Below are 27,458 nucleotides of genomic sequence, written 5' to 3'. Positions count from 1 at the left end.
TGCGTTTTGCGTTTGCGTATTTCAGTGGGTTCCAGGCCTTATTGTGGAGTACTGGTGCATACAAGGCTTTGGTCATATAGAATGGCTTAGGGCTGGTGTTGCAGTGGAGCAGGTGATTTTTCAAAATCTTACTTGTAATTCCACCTTACTGAAGAACCTCCAACTATGTTTGCATGCCTTTTAGTCTGTGAAAAGCATAAAGCACAGCTATACTTAAAATTGAACAAAGCAAGCAGTTTATAGCAGCATTGTTCAGAAAAAACACCAACCTCCATTAATCACTCAGCAGTATGTGGTTTTAGCTATACAAAAATGTCGCCACCATGTCAAGACTTGAGGGCCATATCCATGCCAGTATTTAGACAAAACAAATAACATTTATATTGCACTTTTCTCCTAGTGGACTCAAAACGCTTGAGCTGCATTTACTAGGGTGCGCTCAGTAGGCAGTAGCAGTGTTAGGAAATCTAGCCCAAGGACTCCTTGCTGAATAGGTGCTGGCTTACTGAACAGGAAGAGATGATAGTTGAACCCAGGTCTGCCTGTGTGCCAAAAATGTGTGAGGACCTTGACTACTGGAGTTTGATCTCTCTGCTCTTGAGGCATGTTGAGATGACACACAGCAGTATAGCTTGTGACAACTGGGCACATATCAATGGTTTGGATATTAGCCTAAATTTTATAAACATCCTGTAACATAATGAGTAAATCTTTTCATTGAGATGAACAAATGCTTGAGTTTTATTTATTTTTTTTCTTCTTTTGTCAAGCTGGGATGAGTGGGTACCAGAGAGTAGAGTACTCAAATACGTGGACACTAACCTGCAAAAACAAAAAGAACTCCAGAAGGCCAACCAGTAAGTATGCCATGATATCTTCCGATAAAGAATAACTAAATTGTATTTTTATATTTTCTTTCAATTTACCATGACCTGCATTAATAAAAACCCACAAAAAGATGTCCAGATAAGATCATTAATTTCTCTATGCTCTAAAGAGGCATTCCAGCATTCTTCAGTTCTAGTGATGTTGAGAAAGTACCCTGATAGTAGCATGTACAAGTAGTTAATTTCGGTAGGCTGGCATAAATGGATTACTTGTACTCATATCTGGGCATTGCGTTCACCTTATTAACTATGAAAATGATGCTAAATATACCGTATGTTTCAGACTATAAGACACACCTAGGTTTAGAGGACTAAAACCAGGGGGAAAATGTATACTAAACCTGGTGCATCCATACTAAAGTGGCATTTTGTTTATTTTACCCCCTTTTTACCTCATGTCGCCCTTGTACCTCTTTTTTTGTATCTCCGTGTCCTCTGTCCTCCTTTATCCCCATGTGTTCTCCTCTATCCCCCTTTGTGTCCTCCTCTGTGTCCCCATGTGCCCTCCTCTGCATGGGCACAGAACAGGGAGTCCCTGACATTTCGGCAGGCTGGAGGTTCGTATGGGCAGGCGTTCACAAGTCATGAGCTCCCTACATTTGGACTATAAGACGCAGTGATTCCCCCCCCCCCCCCCCTTTTTGTAGGGAAAAACATACACTATAGCAGCATAGAGGGTGATATAGCGGCTGGGAACGTGGAGAATCAGCCGCGTTCCCAGCTTCTCGGCGCCTATCGCCGAACCCGGAAGTAGCCTCCGGCGGGGACAGGACGATCGGAGAGGGGCTGCGAGGGCACCATCCAGCTTCAGGGGGCTGAGGAATGCCCCGGGTGAGTAAATATCATTTTTTTTTTTTTTTTTTTTTTTGCTTAACCACTTGAGGACCTAGGGCTTTCTACCCCTTAAGGACCGGCCACTTTTTTTCCATTCGGACCACTGCAGCTTTCACGGTTTATTGCTCGCTCATACAACCTACCACCTAAATGAATTTTGGCTCCTTTTCTTGTCACTAATAAAGCTTTCTTTTGGTGCTATTTGATTGCTCCTGCGATTTTTACTTTTTATTATATTCATCAAAAAAGACATGAATTTTGGCAAAAAAATGATTTTTTTTAACTTTCTGTGCTGACCTTTTTCAAATAAAGTAAAATTTCTGTATACATGCAGCGCGAAAAATGTGGACAAACATGTTTTAAATAAAAAAAGATAGATGTTTTAGATAAAAAAAAAAAAACCCATTCAGTGTATATTTATTGGTTTGGGTAAAAGTTATAGCGTTTACAAACTATGGTGCAAAAAGTGAATTTTCCCATTTTCAAGCATCTCTGACTTTTCTGACCCCCTGTCATGTTTCATGAGGGGCTAGAATTCCAGGATAGTATAAATACCCCCCAAATGACCCCATTTTGGAAAGAAGACATCCCAAAGTATTCACTGAGAGGCATAGTGAGTTCATAGAAGATATTATTTTTTGTCACAAGTAAGCGGAAAATGACACTTTGTGAGAAAAAAAAAAAAAAAAAAAAGTTTCCATTTCTTCTAACTTGCGACAAAAAAAAAATGAAATCTGCCACGGACTCACCATGCCCCTCTCTGAATACCTTGAAGGGTCTACTTTTCAAAATGGGGTCATTTGTGGGGTGTGTTTACTGTCCTGACATTTTGGGGGGTGCTAAATTGTAAGCAACCCTGTAAAGCCTAAAGGTGCTCATTGGACTTTGGACCCCTTAGCGCAGTTAGGCTGCAAAAAAGTGCCACACATGTGGTATTGCCGTACTCAGGAGAAGTAGTATAATGTGTTTTGGGGTGTATTTTTACACATACCCATGCTGGGTGGGAGAAATATCTCTGTAAATGACAATTTGTTAATTTTTTTTTTACACACAATTGTCCATTTACAGAGATCTTTCTCCCACTCAGCATGGGTATGTGTAAAAATACACCACAAAACACATTATACTACTTCTCCTGAGTACGGCGATACCATATGTGTGGCACTTTTTTGCACCCTAACTGCGCTAAAGGGCCCAAAGTCCAATGAGTACCTTTAGGATTTCACAGGTCATTTTGAGAAATTTCGTTTCAAGACTACTCCTCACGGTTTAGGGCCCCTAAAATGCCAGGGCAGTATAGGAACCCCACAAATGACCCCATTTTAGAAAGAAGACACCCCAAGGTATTCCGTTAGGAGTATGGTGAGTTCATAGAAGATTTTATTTTTTGTCAAAAGTTAGCGGAAAATGACACTTTGTGAAAAAACACAATTAAAATCAATTTCCGCTAACTTGTGACAAAAAATAAAATCTTCTATGAACTCGCCATACTACTAACAGAATACCTTGGGGTGTCTTCTTTCTAAAATGGGGTCATTTGTGGGGTTCCTATACTGCCCTGGCATTTAAGGGGCCCTAAACCGTGAGGAGTAGTCTTGAAACGAAATTTCTCAAAATGACCTGTGAAATCCTAAAGGTACTCATTGGACTTTGGGCCCTTTAGCGCAGTTAGGGTGCAAAAAAGTGCCACACATATGGTATCGCCGTACTCGGGAGAAGTAGTACAATGTGTTTTGGGGTGTATTTTTACACATACCCATGCTGGGTGGGAGAAATAACTCTGTAAATGGACAATTGTGTGTAAAAAAATCAAAAGATTGTCATTTACAGAGATATTTCTCCCACTTAGCATGGGTATGTGTAAAAATACACCCCAAAACACATTATACTACTTCTCCCGAGTACGGCAATACCACATGTGTGGCACTTTTTTGCACCCTAACTGCGCTAAAGGGCCCAAAGTCCAATGAGTACCTTTAGGATTTCACAGGTCATTTTTGTTTCAAGACTACTCCTCACGGTTTAGGGCCCCTAAAATGCCAGGGCAGTATAGGAACCCCACAAGTGACCCCATTTTAGAAAGAAGACACCCCAAGGTATTCCGTTAGGAGTATGGTGAGTTCATAGAAGATTTTATTTTTTGCCACAAGTTAGCGGAAATTGATTTGAATTGTTTTTCTTCACAAAGTGTCATATTCCGCTAACTTGTGACAAAAAATAAAATCTTCTATGAACTCACCATACTCCTAACGGAATACCTTTGGGTGTCTCCTTTCTAGAATGGGGTCATTTGTGGGGTTCCTATACTGCCCTGGCATTTTAGGGGCCCTAAACCGCGAGGAGTAGTCTTGAAACTAAATGTCGCAAAATGACCTGTGAAATCCTAAAGGTATTCATTGGACTTTGGGCCCCTTAGCGCACTTAGGGTGTAAAAAAGTGCCACACATGTGGTACCGCCGTACTCAGGAGAAGTAGTATAATGTGTTTTGTGGTGTATTTTTACACATACCCATGCTGGGTGGTAGAAATATCTCTGTACATGACAATTGTTTGATTTTTTTTTTTTTACACACAATTGTCCATTTACAGAGATATTTCTCCCACCCAGCATGGGTATGTGTAAAAATACACCCCAAAACACATTATACTACTTCTCCTGAGTACGGCAATACCACATGTGTGACACTTTTTTTGCAGCCTAGGTGCGCTAAGGGGCCCAACGTCCTATTCACAGGTCATTTTGAGGCATTTGTTTTCTAGACTACTCCTCACGGTTTAGGGCCCCTAAAATGCCAGGGCAGTATAGGAACCCCACAAGTGACCCCATTTTAGAAAGCAGACACCCCAAGGTATTCCATTAGGTGTATGGCGAGGTCATAGAAGATTTTATTTTTAGTCACAAGTTAGTGAAAAATGACACTTTGTGAAAAAAACCCAATAAAAATCAATTTCCGCTAACTTTTGACAAAAAATAAAATCTTCTATGAACTCGTCATACACCTAACAAAATACCTTGGGGTGTCTTTTTTCTAAAATGGGGTCACTTGTGGGGTTCCTATACCGCCCTGGCATTTTACGGGCCCAAAACCGTGAGTAGTCTGGAAACCAAATGTCTCAAAATGACTGTTCAGGGGCATAAGCATCTGCAAATTTTGATGACAGGTGGTCTATGAGGGGCCGAATTTTGTGGAACCGGTCATAAGCAGGGTGGCCTTTTGATGACAGGTTGTATTGGGCCTGATCTGATGGATAGGAGTGCTAGGGGGGTGACAGGAGGTGATTGATGGGTGTCTCAGGGGGTGATTAGAGGGGAAAATAGATGCACTCAATGCACTGGGGAGGTGATCGGAAGGGGGATCTGAGGGTTTGGCCGAGTGATCAGGAGCCCACACGGGGCAAATTAGGGCCTGATCTGATGGGTAGGTGTGCTAGGGGGTGACAGGTAGTGACAGGAGGTGATTGATGGGTGTCTCAAGGTGGGATTAGTGGGGGGAATAGATGCAAGTAATGCAATGGCGAGGTGATCAGGGCTGGGGTCTGAGGGTGTGGGCGGGTGATTGGGTGCCCTAGGGGCAGATGGGGGTCTAATCTGATGGGTAGCAGTGACAGGGGGTGATTGATGGGTAATTAGTGGGTGTTTAGAGGAGAGAACAGATGCAATGCACTTGGGAGGTGATCTGACTGCGGGTCTGCAGGCGATCGGATGGTGTGGGTGGGTGATCAGATTGCCCGCAAGGGGCAGGTTAGGGGCTGATTGATGGGTGGCAGTGACAGGGGGTGATTGATGGGTGATAGGTGATTGGCAGGTGATTGACAGGTGATCAGTGGGTTATTACAGGGAAGAACAGATGTAATTAATGCACTGGCAAATTGATAAGGGGGGGTCAGAGGGCAATCTGAGCGCGTTGGCGGGTGATTGGGTGCCCGCAAGGGGCAGATTAGGGTCTGATCTGATAGGTAACAGTGACAGGTGGTGATAGGGGGTGATTGATGGGTAATTAGTGGGTGTTTAGAGGAGAGAATAGATGTAAACAATGGATTTGGGAGGTGATCTGATGTCGGATCTGCGGGCGATCTATTGGTGTGGGTGGGTGATCAGATTGCCCGCAAGAGGCAGGTTAGGGGCTGATTGTTGGGTGGCAGTGACAGGGGGTGATTGATGGGTGATTGACAGGTGATTGACAGGTTATCAGGGGGGATAGATGCATACAGTACACAGGGGGGGGGGGTCTGGGGGGGGGGTCCTGGGGAGAATCTGAGGGGTGGGGGGGTGATCAGGAGGGGGCAGGGGGGGAGATAAAAAAAAAATAGCGTTGATAGATAGTGACAGGGAGTGATTGATGGGTTATTAGGGGGGTGATTGGGTGCAAACAGGGGTCTGGGGGGTGGGCAGGGGGGGTCTGAGGGGTGCTGTGGGCGATCAGTGGGCGGGGGGGGGGCAGATCAGTGTGTTTGGGTGCAGACTAGGGTGGCTGCAGCCTGCCCTGGTGGTCCCTCCGACACTGGGACCACCAGGGCAGGAGGCAGCCTGTATAATACACTTTGTATAAATTACAAAGTGTATTATACACTTTGTAGCGGCGATCGCGGGGTTAACATCCCGCCGGCGCTTCCGTATGGCCGGCGGGATGTTACGGCGGGTGGGCGGAGCCAGTTGCCGGGGGAAGCGCGCGTCATCAATGACGCGATCGCTCCCCCGGCATAGGAAAAGGACGCAACGCCCTAAGGCGTATTGCGGTCCTTAAGGCATCCACTTTGCCGCCGCCCATGGGCTGTGGGCGGTCGGCAAGTGGTTAAGTATTCCTTTAAAACAGAAGGCATTTGCAATAATTCAGCTTTCCGTGAGCAAGTGTGATCTCCCATGAGGCATCACTCTCGTATGCAAATCCTCTTTATGCCCCTGAAAGCCAGGCACACATCCAAACCTACTGGCATTTAGCAAGTCTATAGCTTATAAAGTGTACAGAGCCACACCAATCCAAAAGCCTACAGCTGTTTCGGACTTTAGGGTCTTCATTGGTGCAATGCATAGGAGTATTGAATTCTTTCTAAAGCACAAGAATGAGTTTGTATAATGGTGTCTTTGGTTCACTGGGCAGTTGCAAACACTGGCGACCAGATACTGTGACAGAAAAAGACTCTAGCTGTTTTGGGTGGCATTTACCGTAATTCTTTGCCTAGTCCAGTGTGTTAATATCTGTGTATTATTGCAGGGATCAGTATGCAGAGGGGAAGATGAGAGCAGCAGCACCAGGAAAGAAGTCAGCTGGACTTCAACAGAAGAATGTAGAAGTGTAAGTGAATGTTTACCGGTTTCTTATCTCTCACTTTTCATACAAGAATGACAAAGCGTAACGGCATTGAACTACTTCATTTGTTTTGACATAGAATTTTTATTATGTGCCACTGAGCATGACAGTGACAGAATGTCTCATCAAAACTGCAGTAGGAGATATTTGCTGGCAAACATACATTCCAGTCATAATAAAGCATCAAAGAGACAGGCAAAATAGGGCATTGGGGTCTCTTAAGTTATTAGGAGCTAACATTGCTTTTACTTTTTTCTTTTTCTTAGGAAAACCAAGAAAAATAAACAGAAAGGTATTTTGTGTTTCCTTCTGGTTTATTGATGTAGAGTTTCCTTTCATCTGCTGCCATTACTCAGTGTGTTTTTGTTACAGCCCCTGGGAGCGGAGAGGGCACCAGTACCAGCGATGCTCCTCAGCCGCCACGGAAGAAACGGGCACGTGTGGATCCCACTGTTGAAAGTGTAGGTATTTTCATGGTTTTGTAGATTTCCCCCACCCACCCCCTATAACATTTATTTTGTTTATTTTCAAACATCAACTCTTCAGTTGAACTTGAAGAGGGAGTTGCTCTGTGAAAGGTTAAAGTATTGCAGGACTCCAGGGATGGGTACTGAATGGATATAAATTTCTCCCTGCTACAGTTTATGAATCCTTTAAATGGCTAAACTTGACCCCCTCTGTCAGAAAGGAGCTCTCCTCAAGAAGGAGCTGTAATCATCTATTATGTTGTCCACCAATCAAAATCTTTAGAGCCGAAAGCTGGGAGGAAAAATGGTATTGCCAGTAAAAGGACGTAAGATAGTACAGTATAATTTAAACATGTGGTCAAATATACCTCACCTTTGGAACTAAAAGTTCTATGAAAGATGTAGAGTCCACTTTGAGAGGTACTTTACTGAACAGACAGAGCATCCAGAAAGTATTCACAGTGCATCACTTTTTCCACGTTTTGTTACAGCCATATTCCAAAACGAATTATTCCTTTTTTTTTTTTTTTACTCAATTCTACACACAACACCCAATCATGACAACATGAAAATCTGTTTTCTGAAACTTTATTAAAAATAAAAAAAAATGAGAAAGCATGAGTACTGTACATAAGAATTCACAGCCTTTGCCATGAAGCTCTAAATTGAGCTTAGGTACATTCTGTTTCCTCTAATCATCCTTGAGATGTTTCTGCAGCTTCATTGGAGTCCACCTGTGGTAAATTCAATTGATTGAACTTGATTTGGAAATACACACACTTGTATAGACAAGGTCCCACAGTTGACAGTTCATGTCAGAGGAATGGTCTGTAGACTTCTGAGGGCCTGAGCCCACTGCTGCGTTTATATGTAAAAAAAAAAAAGCATAAAAACGTTTGTCAAGTGTTTTTGAAACACTTCTGATGTTAAAACACCTAAAATTGCATTTCAAAAAACGCTTGAAAAATGCATGCGTTTTTAAAAACGCAGCAGTGGGCTCAGGCCCCGAGACAGAATTTGTCTCGAGGCACAAATGTGGGTAAGGTTACAGAAATGTTTAACTGCTTTGAAGGTCCCACTGAGCACAGTGGCCTCCATCATCCGTGGGTGGAAGAAGTTCAAAACCACCAGGACTCTTCCTAGAGCTGGCCGGCCATCTAAACTGAGGGATACAAAACTGATTTTCTAGAATATTTATAAATTTAGTCAGTTTGCCACTATTTTTAAATGCTTCAGAGGTGCTGATGTAGTGAAGGCTGATGTAAAATCTGCTTCATGCAGTTGCAAAATAAACAGAAGTAATGACCTTTTTGAACTTTTCCGCATTAAAACATTAGCAGTATTGTTTCCTTAGCCAAATAAGTGTTTTTGCTTTTTTATTTACATTTCAGAAGATGTGCTAAACTGGACTTTGTCTGCCTTATTTGCATAGATAATAAAATTGGGTTTTTATACTTATTGTATAGGGAACTTCAGACACTTTCTTATATATATGCGCCTATATATGCGCCTATGTTGATCTCATTATGTCACTTGTCAGTTCAGATATCCTTAATTTTTTTTTTTTTTTTTTTTTTTTTTTTAGAATAATTCGCCTTGCAAGGCAGGGCCCTATTGGGGAAAATGTAAAATCAAAATTGGCTCTCTATAAGTTTTTTGGAATAAGTGTGGTATTAACTGCTATGGTTAATATTTTGGAATAGGGCAGAAAAATATCTAAAACATTCACTAAATCAGAAGGATTTGGCAAACTAGTTATTGGTTGTGTAATCCATAACAATAAATCATCTGCATGTAAACCATGTTTGAATTCTATGTCCATGATCACCTATCCTTAACATTTCTTTATGGGTTGTACTTGCTAATGGTTCAACTAGTGCAAAGATTCATAGGGAAAGGATAATCTTTTTTGCTTGTTTGTACTAAAGATGTATGTATGGTCCCTTAGAAATATTTTTGGGATTTGTTCTCAACTACAGAAGAAACTTACAGTATACCATAACATGGACTATATTACAACATGTTTGTTGTGGGATTGTGGGGACACCCCTAGATGCGATCTGGCCACCTTTATTATGCTTGGCTGCTCCCAAATAACCACTAGAAAATATACAGAAAGAAGAGGCGCTCTGAGCTTCCATAATAAGTTAATCCACACTCCCAACAGACAGGTCTCGCCTGTTTGGATGGTGGCTAGCACAGCGTACTAAGCCCTGGTGCGCTTTTGTCCCGCTTACAGCTGGGGACCGAGCTCTCTACGATCTCCGGGCGGAGAGGACGTCAGCGCTCCCAGGGTCCTCCTCATGTAGATCATCACAGCAACCAGGACGCCCGCTCTGCAGGAACCAATTAGAGCACAGCGAGCGGCCCCTGGAATGACATACAATGTGGCGTATAGAGAAAAGGGGAGTTGCCGCGCTGGGCAATGAAGGGCTATAAATTACAATATAAAAGTATACTTTTATATTGTAATAAGGGCTATAAATTACAATATAAAAGTATACTTTTATATTGTAATTTATAGCCCTTCATTGCCCAGCGCGGCAACTCCCCTTTTTTCCATACGCCACATTGTATGTCATTCCAGGCGCCGCTCGCTGTGCTCTAATTGGTTCCTGCAGAGCGGGCGTCCTGGTTGCTGTGACGATCTACATGAGGAGGACCCTGGGAGCGCTGACGTCCTCTCCGCCCGGAGATCGTAGAGAGCTCGGTCCCCGGCTGTAAACGGGACAGAAGCGCACCAGGGCTTAGTACGCTGTGCTAGCCACCATCCAAACAGGTGAGACCTGTCTGTTGGGAGTGTGGGTCAACTTATTATGGAAACTCAGAGCGCCTCTTCTTTCTGTATATTACAACATGGATATTGTATCTGTAATTTCTGTATATTTATAGATGTTATATAAACTGCTGTTTCTCAACAATACAGAGATTGCTGACAGAATGTTTTGTTGTTAGGAGGAGACTTTTATGAACAGGGTTGAAGTTAAAGTGAAAATACCTGAAGAATTGAAACCTTGGCTTGTGGATGACTGGGATCTTATTACACGTCAGAAACAGGTATAGCAGATGAGTTATTACTTTTCCTTTTGCTTTCTAAATAGAAGACATTCCGAAGCAATCCAATTGTTATACATTATTTTAGTTTTGGCCTCTGAAACTGATACTTAAGCCCTTCCCATGGCTTTTATACAGCAGGGTGCACAGATGCCCCATCTTAGTACACCATCTGCAGTATGTGCCTGCTTTGCTCCTGCAAACATCCACATATTTTGAGCATACATGCCTCCCCATATCTGCTAGGCATCACTTTGACTGGTAATGTCCTTATACAGACTGCCACTCCACCTTGTAGATTAGAATTGATTTCTAGTGCAGAATTGTCAGGGTAGACTGCTGGTCAGTACTTGAAGAGTACTGAGCAGATGAATGCTTTGGGATCTCAGACAACCCCTAAAGTGAGAAACCACTAAATAGTTTCATATTTTATTGATAAATACACAAACTAAATATTACCAAATGTATTAAAATATTGAGGCTCCCCATTACACTACAATTATGTGCCCTTAAAGAGAACCCGAGGTGTGTTTAAAGAATGTTATCTGCATACAGAAGCTGGATCTGCCTATGCAGCCCAGCCTCTGTTGCTATCCCAAACCCCACTAAGGTCCCCCTGCACTCTGCAATCCCTCATAAATCACAGCCGTGCTGTGAGGCTGTGTTTACATCTGTAGTGTCAGTCTCAGCTGCTCCCCCGCCTCCTGCATAGCTCCGGTCCCTGCCCCCGTCCCTTCCCTCCAATCAGCAGGGAGGGAAGGGATGCAGGCGGGGACTGGAGTTCTGCAGGAGGCGGGGAGAGCAGCAGACTGACACTATAGAGATAAACACAGCCAGCTCTGACAAGCTGTTTGTCAGCAGCGTGGCTGTGATTTATGAGGGATTGCAGAGTGCATGGGGACCTTAGGGGGATTTGGGATAGCAACAGAGGCTGGGCTGTATAGGCAGATCCAGCCTCAGTATGCAGATAATATTCTTCAAACCCACCTCGGGTTCTCTTTAAATTACAGGCCAAATGCAATAGAGGAATTCCTCAGTGTATAAGCTCACGAGAGGTTTTTGGTTCTAGTGTCTTGGAAATGGTCTGTAGAGGTGATCATGTGATTGCTGTAGATTAATTTACAATGGCGTTAAATTGTGTGTGTGCACAACATTACAAGTATCCAAAAAAGGTCCACACACCACTTTAACAGAACCTTCAGAATCAGAATTGACTTTATTCGCCAAGTACGACAGTTGTCGTGCCCGGAATTGGTTGTGGTACACATGGCATAGGCATTTCTTTACATGACAGACAGAACAGGAACAGACAGGTATATACAATGGGATGGGTATAGCAGCATGCATTTTAGAAACTGGGGAACAGTTCATTGAGGGCACTAGTAGCTAGAGTGTGGGGCAGTACTGCCCAGAGTGGTGAGAGATCAGGGATCAGAGCATTGGCTAGGGACTAGGCGCTGCGGACAGTTATGGAGGCAGGATGTGGAGTTCAGGTGGAGGACAGCTTGAGGGAAGAATGTGTTCCTGCGCCTGGTAGTTCTGGAATAGATGGTCCTGTAACGTCGGCCTGTTTGCATAAATTTGAAGTGGCAGTTACCCGGGTGAGAGGGGTCCCGTGAAATCTTGGAAGCCCTCAACCCCAGTCTCGCTGTGTGGAGAAGGTCCAGAGGTGGTAGGGGCGATCCTATGATCTTCTCTGCGGTGTTAATTACCCTTTGGAGTTTGTACTTGTCCTTAGCAGATGCCCCTGCATACCATACAATGACGGAGGAGCAGAGTATTGATTCCGTGGTAGCGGTGTAAAAGCTGGTCAGCAGTTCGCGTGGCATACCGAATTTCTTCAGTTGACGCAAAAAGAATAGCCTCTGCTGGGCCTTCTTTTGTATCCTGGAAGTGTTTTGCTCCCACCTAAGGTCGTTAGTTATGGTTGTACCGAGGAACCGTACGTCGGACACCCTGGAGACTGCAGTTCCATCAATGAAGACTGGGGAGAGCGTGGAGGGGTGCTTCCTAAAGTCTACAATGAGCTCAACAGTTTTTGTCGCATTGAGAACGAGCTTGTTACCCTTGCACCAATTGCTGATCCTCTCAATCTCGCTTCGGTAAGTGTGCTCACCTCTGTTGTCGATAAGGCCGATGATAGTGGTATCGTCTGCAAATTTAATGACTTTGACGGGGTCTGCAGATGAGGTGCAGTTCTTGGTGTACAGAGAAAAGAGTAGCGGGGACAGCACACACCCTTGCGGAGCCCCTACGTTGGTGGTTTTTTCGTGGGAGGAGCAGTTTCCGAGCATAACCCGCTGCGTTCTGTTGGAGAGAAAGTCCTTGACCCATGCACACAGGGTGGGATTGACTCCAAGCTGCCTAAGGTTGTCGAGCAGGATGACCGGGCAAATGGTGTTGAACGCAGAGCTAAAATCCAAGAACAGGATCCTGGCATAGGAGTCTGGTTTGTCGAGGTGTTCTGTGATGTGTGCCAGGCTGACGTTTATGGCATCCTCCACGGACCTGTTGGCTCTGTACGCAAACTGGTGTGGGTCGAGGAGGGCATCAGTGGAGCACTTCAGGAGGGCAAGAACAACACGTTCGAGGATCTTTGCGATGACAGGGGTAAGGGCTACAGGCCTAAAGTTGTTAAGTTCTGTGTTCCCTGGCTTTTTGGGAACTGGGATAATTAGAGATCTTTTGAGGCAGGAGGGTACTTTGCCTTCCGCTAGGGACCTGTTGAAGATGGGGGTCAGGGCGGGGGCAAGTTGATCTGCACAGGTTCTCAGGCAGGTTGATGACACACCGTCTGGACCAGCGGCTTTCCTGGGGTTGATTCTGCGTAGGAGTCTCAGTACTTCCGCTTCCTGAACCACAACTGGCACAGGGGGGTCGTGACCCGGCAGTGAGGATGGGAGGGGAGGAGCTTCTCCTGGCACGGGTGCAGGGACCCCAAGCTGCACAGATTGGTGCTCGAATCTGCAGTAGAACTCGTTGAGCTCTGCAGCCAGTTGGGTGCTTGGGGCCGCATGATGTGCGGGGGCTTTGAAGTTCGTCACTGTCCTAAAGCCTTTCCATACCTCCCGTGGGTTGTTGGACTGGAGACTAAGACCCAGTTTGTCAGAGTAGACTCTTTTTGCAGCTCTCAGTTCTCGGTTAAGGGAGTTCCTTGCTGCCCTGAACTCATCAGGGGAGCCAGACTTGTGTGCCTCTTCCTTGAGTTTTCGCAGCCGGCGCAGCTTGCTGTTGAACCAAGGCTTGTTGTTTGGGAAGACCTTGAAGGTCTTGGATGGGACACATGACTCTTCGCAGAAGCTGATATAGGAAGTGACATTCTCTGTCCACTCCTCCAGGGGGGGTGCCTCTAGGGTTGTCCAGTCGGTGCAGTCGAAACATGCCTGTAGCTCAAGCTTTGCCTCCTCCGTCCATTTCCTGACAGTCCTGGTGATGGGCTTTGAGGACTGAAGGAGCCTTCTGAAGGTGGGGATCAGGTGGATAAGGTTATGGTCAGAGTTCCCCAGGGCAGCTCCTTGAACAGCTTTGTACGCGTTCTTTAGAACTGTGTAGCAATGGTCTAGGGTGTTGTGATTTCTGGTGGGGCACGTGATGTGCTGCTTATACCGAGGCAGCTCCTGCCGCAGATTTGCATTGCTTCATCACTACATACACACAATTCGTCATAAAACAGACTAACGTTTTGGAGCCACACAGGGTCCCCTTTGTCAAGGCACAATTATGATATTGTGCACAACATTAGGCGCAGCTTTGTCTTTGTAATGCCTGGTACACACAATGAGACTTTCTGGAAGCTTTACTGCCAGGTCGATTATTTTTAACCGGTCCGATCTGATTTCCTATCTATTTTCCATAGATGTGAATGGAAGGAAAATCTATTGGAAATCAGATCAGACATGTTGGAAATAATCGATCTGGTAGTAAATCTGCTAGAAAATCGTTTTTCTGTAACTGCCTCAGGTTTTTGATGTTTTTTTTTTTTTCCCCCCAGACCTGTGCACTACCTTAATGTTTTATGTATAGCTAGGAAATTAGCTAATTGGCATACCTGGGGCATTGGGTACTTATGCATTTGTGGGACTGCTTTGAAAACCTAGTTACTGAAAGGACTTGCAGGCTGCTTTGTGCAGCGCTCTCATTTATGACATTCTCTTAATATTGTTTTACAGCTCTTTAATCTACCTGCAAAAAAGAATGTTGAAACTATCCTTGAAGAATATGCTACATACAAGAAGTCTCGAGGCAATGCTGATAATAAGTAAGCTCTGTCCAAAACGTTCTAATATTTTCCCTTTTGGCTGGCATACTGTAATTAGGTTTATTATGCACTGGTTTCCATTTTTTCCTAATTGCACTTTGTCGGTTTTCTTGCAGGGAATATGCAGTGAATGAGGTTGTAGCAGGTGTCAAGGAGTACTTTAATGTAATGTTGGGAACACAGTTGCTATACAAATTTGAACGTCCCCAGTATGCAGACATCTTGGCAGACCACCCTGATTCTCCCATGTCTCAGGTCTATGGTGCTCCCCACTTGCTACGTCTTTTTGGTAAGTTTCCAGCAAATCAATATTGTGTGGGGGAAAAGAAGAAGAAAAAAAAGTAGAGGAAAACATCTGGAGGTCCTCCTCAACCCCACCGCCACTGGCAGGGACCCTCTTCTAGTTTGCGCCTGTGCTCTCCTACGTGCATAAGTGAGGCCATACTGCGCATGCGGTAGTATGGCAGTGCCTGACCAATGGCGTAGAGCTGCTTGTGAATGAGCAGCTTTGGCTTACCATGTGGCTGCTCTTGCGCAGTACGGCTGCATTTGTACATTAAGGGGAACTCAGCCATGAGAACATATCTGACAAGCTCTTGTTAGATCTGTTCAGAGGATCCCTGCATGGGAATGGTGGGATCAAGGAGAAGATGGGAAGCCTCTGGACTATCCATCCAAAGGTTTCCCTTCTTTTTTTTTTTTTTTTTTTTTTTTTTTGAGGGGGGGAGGGGTATAGCAGTGTTCTCCCCAGTCAGAATTTCTTTCCAGGCGAGTGGCATGAAAAAGTAGCTGGGTGGAGTGCGATGGGACAGTACAGGGTTGGTGCTTCTCTGCTTACAGCATAGGGGGCGGGTGAGGTGGCAAGCCGATGACAGTCGGGTGGAGCACCCGGCTAAAAGAGCCTGAGGGGCACACTGTACAGGTTTACATTAAGTGCAGCTTTGTATTTCCTGTTCTAGAATTGTTTTTCTGGAATTTTGATAAAATTTACTTTTTGTCTTCTCCTCTATGATCTTATGTAGTTCGTATTGGAGCCATGTTGTCTTACACACCTCTGGATGAAAAGAGCCTGGCCCTACTTTTGAACCACCTGCATGACTTTCTAAAGTGAGTGATTTATTGCCTCTGGTTTATGAATGTAATTATGTACTGTTATATTTTATACATAAATAGGAGGAATTATAGATCTCTAAAGTCCAGGATGGAGCAGATTATTTTGATTTATTCAGATAGCTGGGAGGTCAGTCTTTGGGCTCAAACCCACTTGCAGCCTTTTTCTAAGCACTAGTGATTTGAAATGCTTTGCTAATGGAATGCTGTGGGTGTTCTCTCTAGTGGGCTCACACCCATAGCATTACATTAGCAAGAGCTTATCAAATTACAGGTGCTTAGAAATAGCTTAGTAACGTACTGCTAGTTGGTTCCAGGCCTTACTGCTTGAGCAAGAATATGAGCTAGGCTTGGATGCCATATGCTGCCATAAGCAAGTTCTTTTAGCAAACCTGTCCTCAGATCTAATTGGCTCTGTAGATAACTTCACATTTGCACAGGTGGAGTCATCGTCAGCCATGCATATTAGGATCCCCCTACACAGTGCAGTAGCAACACTACTGGTGCTTGCCTTTGAGAAGAATGGCAGTTGGATATGGTTTCATATTTCACTCCGATTGATTATTCTTCTGACCGCATTCCTCCACTTATCACAGACATCAGGCCGTTATCTCGTTGGACAGAATTGTAGGTCATTTGACTGTCCAATGTGCTAGTTTTAGATACATTGAAGTGGGGTAGAACGTCAGGTTTTTGTAGGCAGTGTGTTCTGCCTAAGGCCCGGTTCACATTAGCGTTCCCTGTCCGGATTTTCCTGATCTGATCCGGACCGTATACTGTACAAACGGAACGTACGTTCCGCATAGCAATGCAAAGTCTATGCGGACGTTCACACGTGTCCGTTCCGTACAGTACGGAGCTGGACCGGATCCGGACTCTGGACACTTGTCCAACATGCGCTATTTTTTGGGTCCGGATCTCCGGCCCACGCACCCGGACCTGAGCCTGACAGCACCATCCAGGACACAGAAACCAATGAGGAATGGAAGGCACAGAACACACTGCCTACAAAAACCTGACGTTCTACCCCACTTCCTATGCGTATCTAAGCGGCCATTTCGGATGGGGACACATGGGCCAAGCATGTCTGGAGTGGAGCAGCAGTGACAGACGTGCTGGAGCTGTTTGGCAGAATGTCGGAGGTGGAGGTGAGGCCTACAGCGGAGGAACCTGATTCTACAGGTGCACCAACGGACCGGATCTGAACCGTACGGTTCTGATCAGGATCAGGTCCTGATCCGATCAGGATCCGGTCCGTTTACTTGCCAAAAATGCAAGTGTGAACGGGGCCTAACTGCCCCATTTCCGCAGCCTACAAGTTTTACTTGCAATCCGAACAGCTGAGCTCCGCAAAGTTCATGCCTAATTCTAGGTAAGGTAGTGTTAGGGGTACAAATAGGGGTTTGCTTTGGGAGGGTGGCTAGGATTAGGCATCAGGCAAGGTGAGATGCAGCTCCCCCTTTTTTATATAACCCTCATTTCTGAATAAATAGTTGTTTTATTGAAATGGCTATATTCATTTAGGAGGTGCTGATGGAATTCTGGACTGGCAAGCCAATAGCAGAATATTGGTTATACAACATTACTGATGTTTTGTTAGCAACATCCGGCTCCCAAATGAACACATGCCTTTACTAAACATACCTAGGACAGTGGTGTAATGGATAGCACTCTCCTCTTGCAATACTGGGTCCCCAATTTGAATCGGGACCAGGACGCAATCTGCATGGATACTGTTCAATCTGCATGGAAAGTGTTCAAATGTCTGGTGGTCTTGGTGAGGGCCGCTACAGATCGATCCTCACCAAGACCACCAGACATTTGAACACTCTTTCCCCAAGCTGTTCTCCTACTGAACTCGAGCTACCACCCCTGCAAAGCCCCCCTAGCCGTGCACTGACGCTGCACTACTGCCCAACTACGTTTCACCCTCACCCCACCCCCCCTTGTAATCTGTTTGATGTTTGCAGTCTTTTTTTAGCTCCTTCTCCCATCTGTGTGAACTGATCTGTATAAAATCTGTATCTGTATTCTGATCTGTGTGAACTGATCTGTATAAAATCTGTATCTGGTATACTCCTGCCCTGTGTACCACAAAAAATTCCGGGTGCGTCAGTCGACGTACTTGGCGAATAAAGCTGATTCTGATGATGTTCCCGGGTTTGTGTAGGTTTCCTCCCACACCCCAAAATATACCGATAACTTAGCTTCCAGTTACTGACAAGACTATATACTGTGTAGGGTGCTGTGGAAGATGATATAAATACAAAATCAATGCAAAAAAAAAAACAAATAAAAAAAACCTCCACTACTAGCTATGGTGTACCATAGATGGGGAATACAAATTCAGTGTTGATCCTATTTATATAATAATTCTCATTGAGAACAATATCCTATTTATACAGTATAATAATTCACATTGAGACCTTCTTCTCACCTTGTGGACCAGAGCAGTTTTGATGTTTTAGCTATGTCTTTATTTAATCAGCAAACTATAACTACTTAAAACACCTAAATTAGAAGAATGGAAAATACATTATTTCTCAGTCTTCACCCATCATGGTTTTAACATCAAAAGCTAATGTAGATTTAAAAAAAAAAAACCTACAAATTGTATTTAGCCATTTACCACAAAACTTAAAGAGAACCTGTAACAAAAAAAAGTCACCCTGGGGGGTACTCTCCTTAGGAGCGGGAAGCCTCAGGGTACCAATGAGGCTTCCCCCCTCCCCTGTAGCTACAGGCAATCCAGTGCTGGCTCCCCTGAAGTGTCCAGCGATCCTCCCTCATCAAGCCTGACAAGCGCTGATTTATTTACCTTTCCTGGCTCCAGCACGGGCGCTGTTGCGGCTCTCCGCCTGCGCAGTAGAGCGGGCCGACAGCAATCTCCTATTTCCGCCTATCTCCGAGCGGAGTGCTAATACTGTGCTGGAGACGGGAAGGTAAATATTTACATCCCCGCTGTTCTGAGAGCTTTATCGCCTCCACTGTGGGACTAAGGAGGCCGGGGTAAGCCTCAATAGGATCCGGAGGCTTCCCCCACCTGAGGTGAGTACCCCCCAGGGGAGTTTTTTTTGTTACAGGTTTTCTTTAAACACTTGACTGCATTGGTAAACACCCCCCCCCCCCCCCCCCCTAAAGACCAGGCTCATTTTTGCAGTGCTGGGCTGTGCAGGCTTTTCAGCCTCCTTCACAGCCCAGCTTAGGTGCCCAGCGATCGGACTCGCCTCCTTTTTTTTTTTTTTTTTTTTTTTTTTTGTGTTCCTAAAAAGGGGACATGCCGCCGGAGGGGTCTGATCGCTGCAGGCTTCGTTTATTTTATTTTTTCAGATGCCTCAGCGAGGCTCTCTCTCCTCGTCCCCCTCCCTCTCCTTCCTCCCTCCGTTCACTCCATTTGAACAGGACAGCGATCCATCCTGTTCCGCCTCTCATGGGCATCAGCCTATGAGAGGAGGGCGCTCCCCGGCCAATCAGAGGCCGGGGATCTCCGATCTTGTACAGCGCTGCGGCCCCCGGCATCGCTGTTCGCTTGTAAACAAAGGGGATTTCTTTCCTCTTACGTTTACAAGCAGTCTGCTATTCACGGAACTGCGTTCCGTGAAGCATCAGGGAGCGATCGCGCATGCGCGTGGCCGTTCCCTGGGAAACTGCAGCCACAGGACTTTACGCCAATTGCAGTTAGGTGGTCCTGGGGCTGCCGCCGCGGTCATGCCCATTGGCGTGAGGCGGTCCTTAAGTAGTTAAAGAATCTCTGAAACGGGGAAAAAGCAATTGAAATAAACCCATGGTGGGCTAGATTACATAATCCTTAGATGCTGCTCATTATCTGAGGTCTCTCTCCTCTGCCCACTTCTCTCCCTACAGCCTTCTGGAAGTTCCCCCGAGCAGCTATGAGAGTTTTGAACTCTATGTGCAAGTTCCGAATCGCCCATGCGCAGTGAAGGGAAATGCTCACGTATGAGCACTTCCTTTTGCTGTGCACACTTGGTTCGGACCTTTTGCATGCACAGTTCTGAATTTCTTGTCACCCCTGGGGAGAATTTCCAGTATGCTATTCCACAGAGGGAGCTGATTGAATGTGAAGAGGATGGTAAACAGGAGGGACACTAAAGAGAACTAGCAGAATGAGGGCATACATTAGAAGAGGGCACTGGCCGAATTGGCTAATAGAATACTGGCAATGCTGCTGACCTTCTACTAACTCTTCATCAAACCTACCTCTGACATTAACCCTTTACCTACTCCTGACACTAACCCTCCTCCCTAGCTAGTCCTAAAACTAACACTCCTGCTACCCTATGCCTAACATTACCTGTCCCTGCCTACCAGCTAGTCCCTACTTGCTACCACCCCGGTGCCCAAATGATATACTGTGCACCGCTTTTAGCCAAAATTAATATTACAACAGATGCAAATTATTGTGAGATAAGTACATGGTATAATGTCTTTTATCTATTACCAGAATGTACTTTTGGTCAGGTGTAGTTGTTTACAGGACATCATAGTTGTGAGCTGAATACTGTTAATCATAATAGAACTAGAATTTCTCGCAAACCCCACCCACATGCTTTACCCACACACGTATTCGGTGTTCCTCAGCAACTTGCCTGCCCTGCTCGTTGCCACTGATTGACCAGCTGTGCCTGTCGAGCACATTTTTTAGATATGAAAATGGATAAAGGAGAAGTTGTGAACTGGCTTCTATGGAACCGCCTAAGGTCCTTCTACCTATCAGTCGCTCCTTAGATCAGAAGCCTCACTTCTTTTGAAAGCCTATGTGTAACTTGAGGAACTGATGAAATACACAATCTCTGTATAATACGCATCCCTGATATGCTCAGTCTGTTCAGAACTTTTGCTCAAAATTACCTCAAAATGGGAAACTGATCTGGGTTACCAATTGGCTGAACGGAGGGGGGGGAGAAACGATAAAGACAAAAGAAATACCGAGAGCCCAAAAAAAGGGGGGGGGGGGGGGTAGGGGGTTAGGGAGAAAAGAAGGGTGGCAGAACACAATGCAATCAGATGTAGTAAAATGCAGTAAAACAGACTCACCAGTATAGTCTCAAGGTCACGATTAGCACCTCTGTACCGGTGAGTCTGGAGATCAAGGTTTATATACTTAAGAGTATACGGGTGGACCAATTGCATGGTTCATAAGGGGTGGGGGCTGTGTGATGGGCAGGTAATGTGTTTCTATGGGTGGGGAGGAGGCAAGCTGGGGAGCGTGTTTGTGGGCCAATAGGAGCAGGGGACAGGTAATGTAACCTATGTTGGGCCAATAGCAAGAGGGGATGTGGTTGTATAACTTCGGGGAACAGAAAATAAACAAATGTGTGCAAAGTGTATCTATTCAGAGGCTGAATAGAGTACTGGTCAAGGGCTCTGCCTCTGGCACTGGAGACCAGGGTTCGAATTCTGGCCAGGGTCAGTACCTATTTAGTAAGGAGTTTAAGGCAAGACTCCCTAATATTGCTAGGTGGCCTCCTTAGCACGTCCCCAAGTGGTTATTTTTTAGACTGCTTGGGGAAAGAAAGTATAAATAACAAATATTATTTATTCTAACAGACATAGTGCATCTTTGCGCCCTAAAAGACTGTAGGCATAAAAGACCTAATTAATCGTTGACATACAAAGATATAGTAAGTCTACATATAAAAAAATAAATATAATATAAATGGTATAATATAAGACATATGAAATCATTGTAAAAGTATGTACAAATATAAAAAGAAAATATATAAAAAAAGCGTATAAGATGAAGTTTAATTTAAAAGAGAGGACCATTAAAAGAAACTAGTATTGGATGAGTATTAATGATTCTTTTTCCAGTTGTTCGTTGAGACCTTCTGGAGCTAGGGTTCTCAACATCTGTATCCAGAACATCTCACATTTTTTTTAGCAGGTCAAAGGAATTCAAACAGTACTCTATATACAGCCTCCTGAATAGATACACTTTGCACACATTTGTTTATTTTCTGTTCCCCGAAGTTATACAACCACATCCCCTCTTGCTATTGGCCCAACATAGGTTACATAACCTGTCCCCTGCTCCTATTGGCCCACAAACACGCCCCCCAGCTTGCCTCCTCCCCACCCATAGAAACACATTACCTACCCATCACACAGCCCCTACTCCTTATGAACCATGCAATTGGTCCACCCGTATACTCTTGGGTATATAAACCTTGATCTCCAGACTCACCGGTACAGAGGCACTAATCGTCACCTTGAGACTATACTGGTGAGTCTGTTTTACTGCATTTTACTACATCTGATTGCATTGTGTTTTGCCATCCTTATTTTCTCCCTAACCCCCCACCCCCCCTTTTTTCCACTACGATTTTAACTCTTATAACAATCCTCGCACAGCCCCTCACCCCCTCTCCCAATATACCTCTAACCACAGCATTGTTTACCCATTATTCACGTTAACATAACTATACACCAAAAATCATCAGCACACATATACATTGGTCTAAGGACACGCTATCTGTCTCTGTCTTTACAGTGTACTCCTAGCTGTTTATTGCCTGAGGAAGCGGGAATATACCCGTGAAACGTGTTGCACTGTTTGTTTTGGAGTATATTAATAAACCTGTTGTCATAAAACTGACGGTATCTTGTCTGCTTCGGGGAGGCGAGTCCACCACCACCTCCTGAGGGATTTTAAAGAGACTCTGAAGCGAGAATAAATCTCGCTTCAGAGCTCATAGTTAGCAGGGGCACGTGTGCCCCTGCTAAACCACCGCAATAGCGCCGCTAAACGGGGGTCCCTTGACCCCAAAACCCCCCCACTGCAACACTTGGTCGCAGACTTGGTCGCTCCTGGAGGCAGGGCTAACGGCTGCAGCCCTGCCTCCAGTCGTGTCTGTTAGCGGCGCATCGCCGCCTCTCCCCCGCCCCTCTCAGTGAAGGAAGACTGAGAGGGACAGGGGAGAGGCGGAGATACGCGCTGACAGACGCGCGCGGTTAGCCCTGCCCCAACCAGGAAGCGCTCCCCCGCATTACAGAGGGGATTTAGGGGGACAGGGACCCTCGTTTAGCAGGGGCACACGTGCCCCTGCTATCTGAGGTCTGAAGCGAGATTTATTCTCGCTTCAGACTCTCTTTAAGCCTTTTAGAACCTTTTATCCTGCTGGCGCCTATGTTCACTCTTACATTATACTGCAAGAAGCTCCCCTTTTAGCCAGAAACTGCCCTACTGTCCCTGATCCCTGTAAGGATCTTGCAGCAGAAGATGCTTCTAACCAGCTCTGTCTTACATGTAGCGAAATTACTTATAGCCTGCAACTGGAAAAGCACTGCTATCCTAACCATGCTCAAAGTCTTCACTGAGATGAATGTTCTCTGTAGAGTAGATGACTTGTATCACACTGATCAAGACAGGACAGAGGCATACGTCATGAAGTGGGCTGTTTGGTAGGATTTCAGGGATTCTCCCAAGGCACAAGTCATAATTGGTACCCAGCACTCTCCTGGAGGTAGCCTGAACACACAGGCCTAGCTCCACCAGTATTGATGGGGGGGGATGCAGGGTAGAACCAAAAAAATACCTCTTTTAGACCGCCACTGTTTCTTAGATTATTTCTCTACTCCATTTCCCACCTTTCTCTTTCTGTTTTCTGCTCCACTGAACATCCCATATAATAGATTGGGTACTGGGCAATTTTGTAAAATCTGTATGAATCAGCTCCATCTTTTATTTCCTTACTAGACCAGGAATACTAATGTTTCAGTATAACCATGCATGCCTAGTTCCTTATATCCCTGCATAATTATTGAAGAGATGTGTTCTAACGTTTAGACTGTCCTATCTTAACATTTTTTTTTTCTAAAGTGTTTTTGTTTTTTGTTTTTTATAAATGACAATTCCACATTAACGGGTCTTTTTTTTTTTCCCCCTCAGGTATTTGGCAAAAAACTCCTCCACTTTGTTCAGTGCCAGCGACTATGAGGTTGCTCCTCCTGAATACCACAGAAAAGCAGTATAATCACCATGTTGACCATTTCTCTTGAAGACGTGGCAGTGTCCAAGGCTTGCTTGCCACTGTTCTAGTATAAGACTTGTGCGAGTGACTGGATAGGAAGTATGTGTGCTTCTTCATTGTGAATGATCTTGTGGATTTTCAGGGGAGGCTTGGAGACGCCCTCAGGTTTGAAGTAGCCACGTTGATTTGTGACTGGAGACATCCGAACTTCAACAGGTGTTATCTCGCCAACCGAACCTATTGGGTTTGTGACTGAGGAATATTTCCAAGCCAAACGAAGTCGTCGCAGCTTCTTGCATTGCTTCATGGTGATTGTGTGGGTTGTAGCCTTGGTCATCAGTCCATGTAAAAAGTGCTCTCATGTCTTGGCACTTGGCCATCCCCCATTCTGAAGATCATTTCATCTGGAAGATCATCTCGCACAGAAAATGGTTCTTAAGGCATTTTAGAAAAACGAGACTGCTGGAGACAATGTGGATATTTTCACATATCAAGCTTGTAGCATGCCGTAAACATTGTGAACTGAATAACGTCAATTCTCATTTTTCACGGTTTTAACAAGATCTTCAACAGACCCTGGGACCAAACTATACCTTGCCCTACTTCTTGCAACACGAATGGCTCCATTTCTGCAGTGTAATTATTTTACTATTACATTCTGTGGAACTTGTGTTTGCACCTGTATCTTGTTTAGCAAACAATACTGCAACCCCAGTAAAGCTGAAAGGATATACTTGGACTAGAGGACAAACCTGTATACATGCCTTTTTTTCCCGTATTCAGAACTGAACGGCTGTGGAGAGAAATAAAAAATAAAAATAAACGAGGCTTATTCTGCCCCTTCTGTGAGATAGAAAAGCTGAGTTTTATTGGCATATCATCTTGCACAGTTGTGAACGTTGGCAGATGGGGTGACCGGCAGTGCGTACCAACCACCTCCTAAAACTGATTCGAGCCATTACCCCTTATCTTTGTGTTTTCTAACAGTATCTGCTGTTCTGTAACATTTCTGCCTCTGGGCATGTCGTAATCTTGTAATTGGTGTCCAAGAAATTGTTGTATATTTGTTTCACAGACCTGAAATATTGGTGTTAGTTCTACACCTGTGTACTTATGTTGGGTGAATTCATTTTTTCAGAGCACACCCAATTACATACAAGTTTAAAAAAAAAAAAAGAGGCACCTAGGAACCTCTGTTTTTGAGTATTCTGGGTTCTGATAATGTTGAATACTGATATGTTTGGTATGATGAGGAGAATTGGTGGCCTTAATGAATACGTGGATTGCCCCTGGCTTGCCAGAATGCAATCATGCCAAACTTACCATTCCATGGGCCTCTACAATGTATCCTCCTTACCACAGTCAAACGTTTCGGTTGCACTTTTCAAAGCATGGTCTATGCACCATGATCTAATGTTCGAAAGCGTCTTTTAATGCATGACTTTGTTTTATGTTTTGCTCTAAGTGTATAAAAAGATGTTCTATAAAATAAAGGTGATGTTACACCATGGTGTGCATTCCAATTTGCTTTTTTTTTTTTTTTTGTAGATGCCAGTAGAGGGTGCCATTGCAAGCAGCAATGTGTACTGTTTGCTTCCATTGTTGCAAGAACTCCTATGTGTTTACATTCTAATGAACCTTACATGTTAAACTTGTGTTCCCAAGGCCATAAACAAAAATATTAGATATTTGCCTAAGAGGGAATCCTCTGGATCCTGAGGAGGTTTTCCACGTCCTCCTGGCCCCTACCGTTGCTGCACATGGACCCCAGGAACATATCCGATAAGAGCTTGTTGTTTATGTAACATGGCTGTGCTCCTCTTCTTGCATAACCACCCATGAGCAGCTCCATGCTAGTGCGCAGGTGTACTGGTAAACTGCTTTCATACATGGATGGGTTACATGGCCATGCTCCTCTTCAACAAGAGCTTGTTGGATATGTAATGTGGCTACGCCCCTCTTTTTATACATAAGCATGGCCATACTGTGCTTGGGCAGTAAGCCGTAGCCACTATTCCAGGTGTGGCCATGTCGCATAGATGCACTATGGCTGTCCACATACGTGAAGAGCAGCGCAGACACGTAACATCTGACAAGCTCTTGGGGAGGACATGGAAAGCCTCTGGGGGATCCTGAGGCTTCTGTCTTCTTAGAGTTTGTGTGTTTTGTTTTTTTTTTGTTTTTTTTCTTTAGCATCACCTCAGGTTCTAGAGGGAACCTGAACTGAGTAAAATAATTTAAAATAAACACATGATGTAGCTGCAAATGAATATGACATACTAACCTCACCATCAGTTTCTCTCAGAAGCTCACCAATTTCTTCTTACAGTGATCCCTTCCAGTTCTGACAATATTTTGTCAGAACTGAAATATACCAATTGCTGTCAGTTATATACCAGCAGCTGTCAGTTACAACTGAATGTGCAAGGTAATGTCCATGTTTCCCTATGGCTCAAGTGGGTGATATTACAGTTTAACAGTGTGCTGACCAAGAAGCTGTTATGGAGTAATGGCCATTTTTAAAATGGAGGACGGAGAATTCCATTGATCACAGTGGACAAATGGGAGGCAGGAGAGGAGAAAGAGATGGAGTAGACTACACGGGAGACAAGTATGACTGGTGTATGGTTATTTTGACTTTTTAGTTTCAGTTCAGGTTATCTTTAAAGCAGTAGGATCAGCCATACTATGCCAGGGGAAAAAAACACATATAAGTAAATACTTGATCTACTTACATAACCTGTATTATACTGTCCACATTTTGATTTCAGTGAATGTTATATAGTAAATGACGAGAATTCTGTTAGTGGTGGGGGCCATGTCTTTTGCCCACAGTTAAGGCTAACTCATGATGTCATTTCTGCCCTTTTTTTCTTGTCTCCTCCAATCGCTGAGTCGCCTCAGCCTTGCTTGTAAACACAAGTGAGTAGGGGATTAGGTTTCAGATAAGCAGCTGGCAGGAAAACAAAGGGAAGAGGAGGAATAGATTATAGATAAAAAGAACCCCCAGCATGCAATTCTTTGGCACAACTACTAAAGGGCCAGTGCTCCTTAAGTATGTGATAACTCTAAATCATAACAGCAGAAAAAGTTTTGAATGCAGCATTAGCATCTTTATCACTTAATACACTCAGACCAGTTGCTGTTGAAATTTAATTTTTATGGTGACTATACCGCTTTAAGGAGACTCTGTAACAAAATTTTGAGCCTCATTTCTTCTATCCTATAAGTTCCTATGCCTGTTCTAATGTGGTCTGTCTTAGGCCTCTTGCACACTGCAAGCGTTTCCGATTCAGATTCCGCTTTTTAATCTGTTTTTACATCCGATTCAGATTCCGATTTGCAGTGTGCAGGGAGCAAACTGCAAATCGGATTCGGATGTAAAAACTGATTAAAAAGCGGAATCTGAATCGGAATCGCTTGCAGTGTGCAAGAGGCCTAACTGCAGCATTTTCTAGTTGCACTGTCTCTAATAAATCTCATCTTCTCTCCTCTGTCGGGCTGAGGCTGGAATGTGTGGCATGTGCAGCACTGCTTGTCATTGGCAG

The 27,458-nt window shown here is 44.5% G+C and overlaps 1 protein-coding gene across 2 annotated transcripts in view; it reads left to right on the top strand.

Moving 5' to 3' along the window:
* The window catches only part of MORF4L1 (mortality factor 4 like 1), a 51,920-nt gene extending 26,487 nt beyond the window's left edge, over positions 1 to 25,433 (top strand). For both annotated transcript variants that reach the window (XM_068275073.1, XM_068275074.1), the window contains exons 4-12: positions 771 to 857; positions 6,935 to 7,015; positions 7,297 to 7,322; positions 7,403 to 7,491; positions 10,453 to 10,554; positions 14,721 to 14,809; positions 14,926 to 15,098; positions 15,832 to 15,916; positions 23,829 to 25,433. In XM_068275073.1, coding sequence (XP_068131174.1) covers positions 771 to 857; positions 6,935 to 7,015; positions 7,297 to 7,322; positions 7,403 to 7,491; positions 10,453 to 10,554; positions 14,721 to 14,809; positions 14,926 to 15,098; positions 15,832 to 15,916; positions 23,829 to 23,913 — 817 coding nt within the window. In that variant the 3' untranslated portion in view covers positions 23,914 to 25,433. The remainder of the gene's footprint in view (positions 1 to 770; positions 858 to 6,934; positions 7,016 to 7,296; positions 7,323 to 7,402; positions 7,492 to 10,452; positions 10,555 to 14,720; positions 14,810 to 14,925; positions 15,099 to 15,831; positions 15,917 to 23,828) is intronic.
* The last annotated feature ends 2,025 nt before the right edge of the window (positions 25,434 to 27,458 follow it).

Source organism: Hyperolius riggenbachi, chromosome 3, assembly GCF_040937935.1.
Source record: "Hyperolius riggenbachi isolate aHypRig1 chromosome 3, aHypRig1.pri, whole genome shotgun sequence".
Lineage (NCBI taxonomy): Eukaryota > Metazoa > Chordata > Amphibia > Anura > Hyperoliidae > Hyperolius > Hyperolius riggenbachi.
This window is presented reverse-complemented; position numbering and strand designations above follow the sequence as displayed.